At 36.0% G+C, this 1,662-nt stretch overlaps 1 protein-coding gene across 1 annotated transcript; it reads right to left on the bottom strand.

The window, feature by feature from the left end:
* Positions 1–244: 244 nt before the first annotated feature.
* Positions 245–1,195, bottom strand: LOC115791877 (olfactory receptor 52L1-like). The gene is made up of 2 exons (XM_030746164.1): positions 844–1,195; positions 245–714 (listed from the first exon to the last, which is right to left on the bottom strand). The coding sequence occupies exons 1-2, from the start codon at positions 1,193–1,195 to the stop codon at positions 245–247; spliced, it is 822 nt and encodes a 273-aa protein (XP_030602024.1).
* Positions 1,196–1,662: the final 467 nt, after the last annotated feature.

Below are 1,662 nucleotides of genomic sequence, written 5' to 3'. Positions count from 1 at the left end.
TAACTTCAAGTTGTAGTTTGACTTGAAATAGTGCTATGTTCTATTCTGTGTGTAGAACTGAGTTTTTTTAATCTATTTTAAAAGATCCTTGAAGTCATAACATTTTTTTTATCAATATTTATTCACAGATAATGTTTATAACTTTTAAGAAACTGAATGTTTAGCTGAAAAAGCACACTAATTATTTGTGAATTTTCCAGGTGTAATACATCATTATTATAATTTTCTCTCAAAATTTAAAGGCTCATTTTTTACAAGATGGAAATTTTCTTTTAGAATGAAATAATTCATATAAGAATTTGCGTATCTCTTTGGACTGCACACCATAGATGATGGGGTTGAGGCTGCCGGGGACAATGACAAAGAGAATAGCACAGAGCTTTCTGTAATCTGAGTACTCAGGGAAGCGATGCAAAACAATGGCAATCATTCCACTGACCAGCATAATCAAATAAACAACCAGGTGGGTGCTGCAGGTCTTCAAGGCTTTACGGTTCAAAGACTTGTTCTTACTGGTCAGACAGACAACTGTAATTTTGGTATAGGTGAGAACTATGCTGCCTATAGAGGAGGTGAGCAGGACCACAGTAAAGGTGAGACCATAGATATTATTAATGACCACACTCTCACAGGAGAGCTTAAACAGTGAGGCATTGTCACAGTATGGATTTGTGATCAAAGTTCTACATGTGCTCAGCCGTATGGTCAGACCGAGCAGAATCCCAACCAGAACAAAGGCCACCCCCCAGGCAGAAACTGTCAGCTTAATCACCATTTTGTTGGTCATTATGGAAGCATATCGCAGAGGATTACAGATGGCCACATATCTGTCAAAGGCCATAATCATGAGCACAGTGTGGGACATTGTTGAAAACAACTGTGTAACAAAAGCCTGAACAACACACTCATAATAAGTGATGAAGCGCTCAGAAGGAGGCCTCAAAATATCTGCAATCAAACGAGGTACAATTTGTGTAATTCCAATTATGTCACTGACTGAGAGGTTGCAAAGAAGAAGATACATGGGCTGCTTAAGGTTCTTGTCAATTACAATTAGAATTGAAATACTAATATTCATAACCATGCTAAAAATGTAGGAAGTTAAGAACAAGAAAACAACAGGGTACATTAAATCCTTTGAAACAGTGAAGCCTTCTATCTGCAGTGTCATGCTGTTGTAGGTGTAGTTTTCCATCAGCTTTTAAAAAAAATGTTAATTTAATTTTTATGAAAACCCAATGCAGCAAAGGAAAGATGTTATCTGATGTTTTTAACAAATGAAGTAAAAATATTTCCCAAAACAGGTACAAAGTTAAACATTTACATATCATTTAGGGTATCCTCAGAAATGATGAAAATACACTTCTCTATATTGTAATTAAGACAGTAATACGTGCTTCATGGTGAAGTAAGCAGCTGTTATTCACCAGCGGTAACGAAAGTCTTTTTGTTTTTATAGATGTCATCTAACTATCAAGGGAAATCCTGAGCATTACATTAGGTAGGATTTAATATTAAATAATCTATGTCTCAGCTCGTCTCAAATGAGTGAGCTCCCTCTGTCGGGCCAAAAAAAAAACAATCACCAACCTGTGATAAGATAAGATAAGATAGTGTTTATTTGTCACATGCGCAGTTATACACAGTACAATGCACAGTGAC

This window comes from Archocentrus centrarchus, chromosome 14 (assembly GCF_007364275.1).
Source record: "Archocentrus centrarchus isolate MPI-CPG fArcCen1 chromosome 14, fArcCen1, whole genome shotgun sequence".
Classification (NCBI taxonomy): Eukaryota; Metazoa; Chordata; class Actinopteri; order Cichliformes; family Cichlidae; genus Archocentrus; species Archocentrus centrarchus.
Note: the sequence above shows the minus strand (reverse complement) of the source record. Positions and strands in the feature narration are given on the sequence as shown.

Bases quoted from the DNA above. Each gene is read 5' to 3' on its own strand.
- LOC115791877 (XM_030746164.1), bottom strand. From the start codon at position 1,195: ATGGAAAACTACACCTACAACAGCATGACACTGCAGATAGAAGGCTTC. The intron at 715-843 runs TTATGGCCTTTG...TTGGGATTCTGC, and splicing joins GTCCCACACTGTGCTCATGA to TCGGTCTGACCATACGGCTG.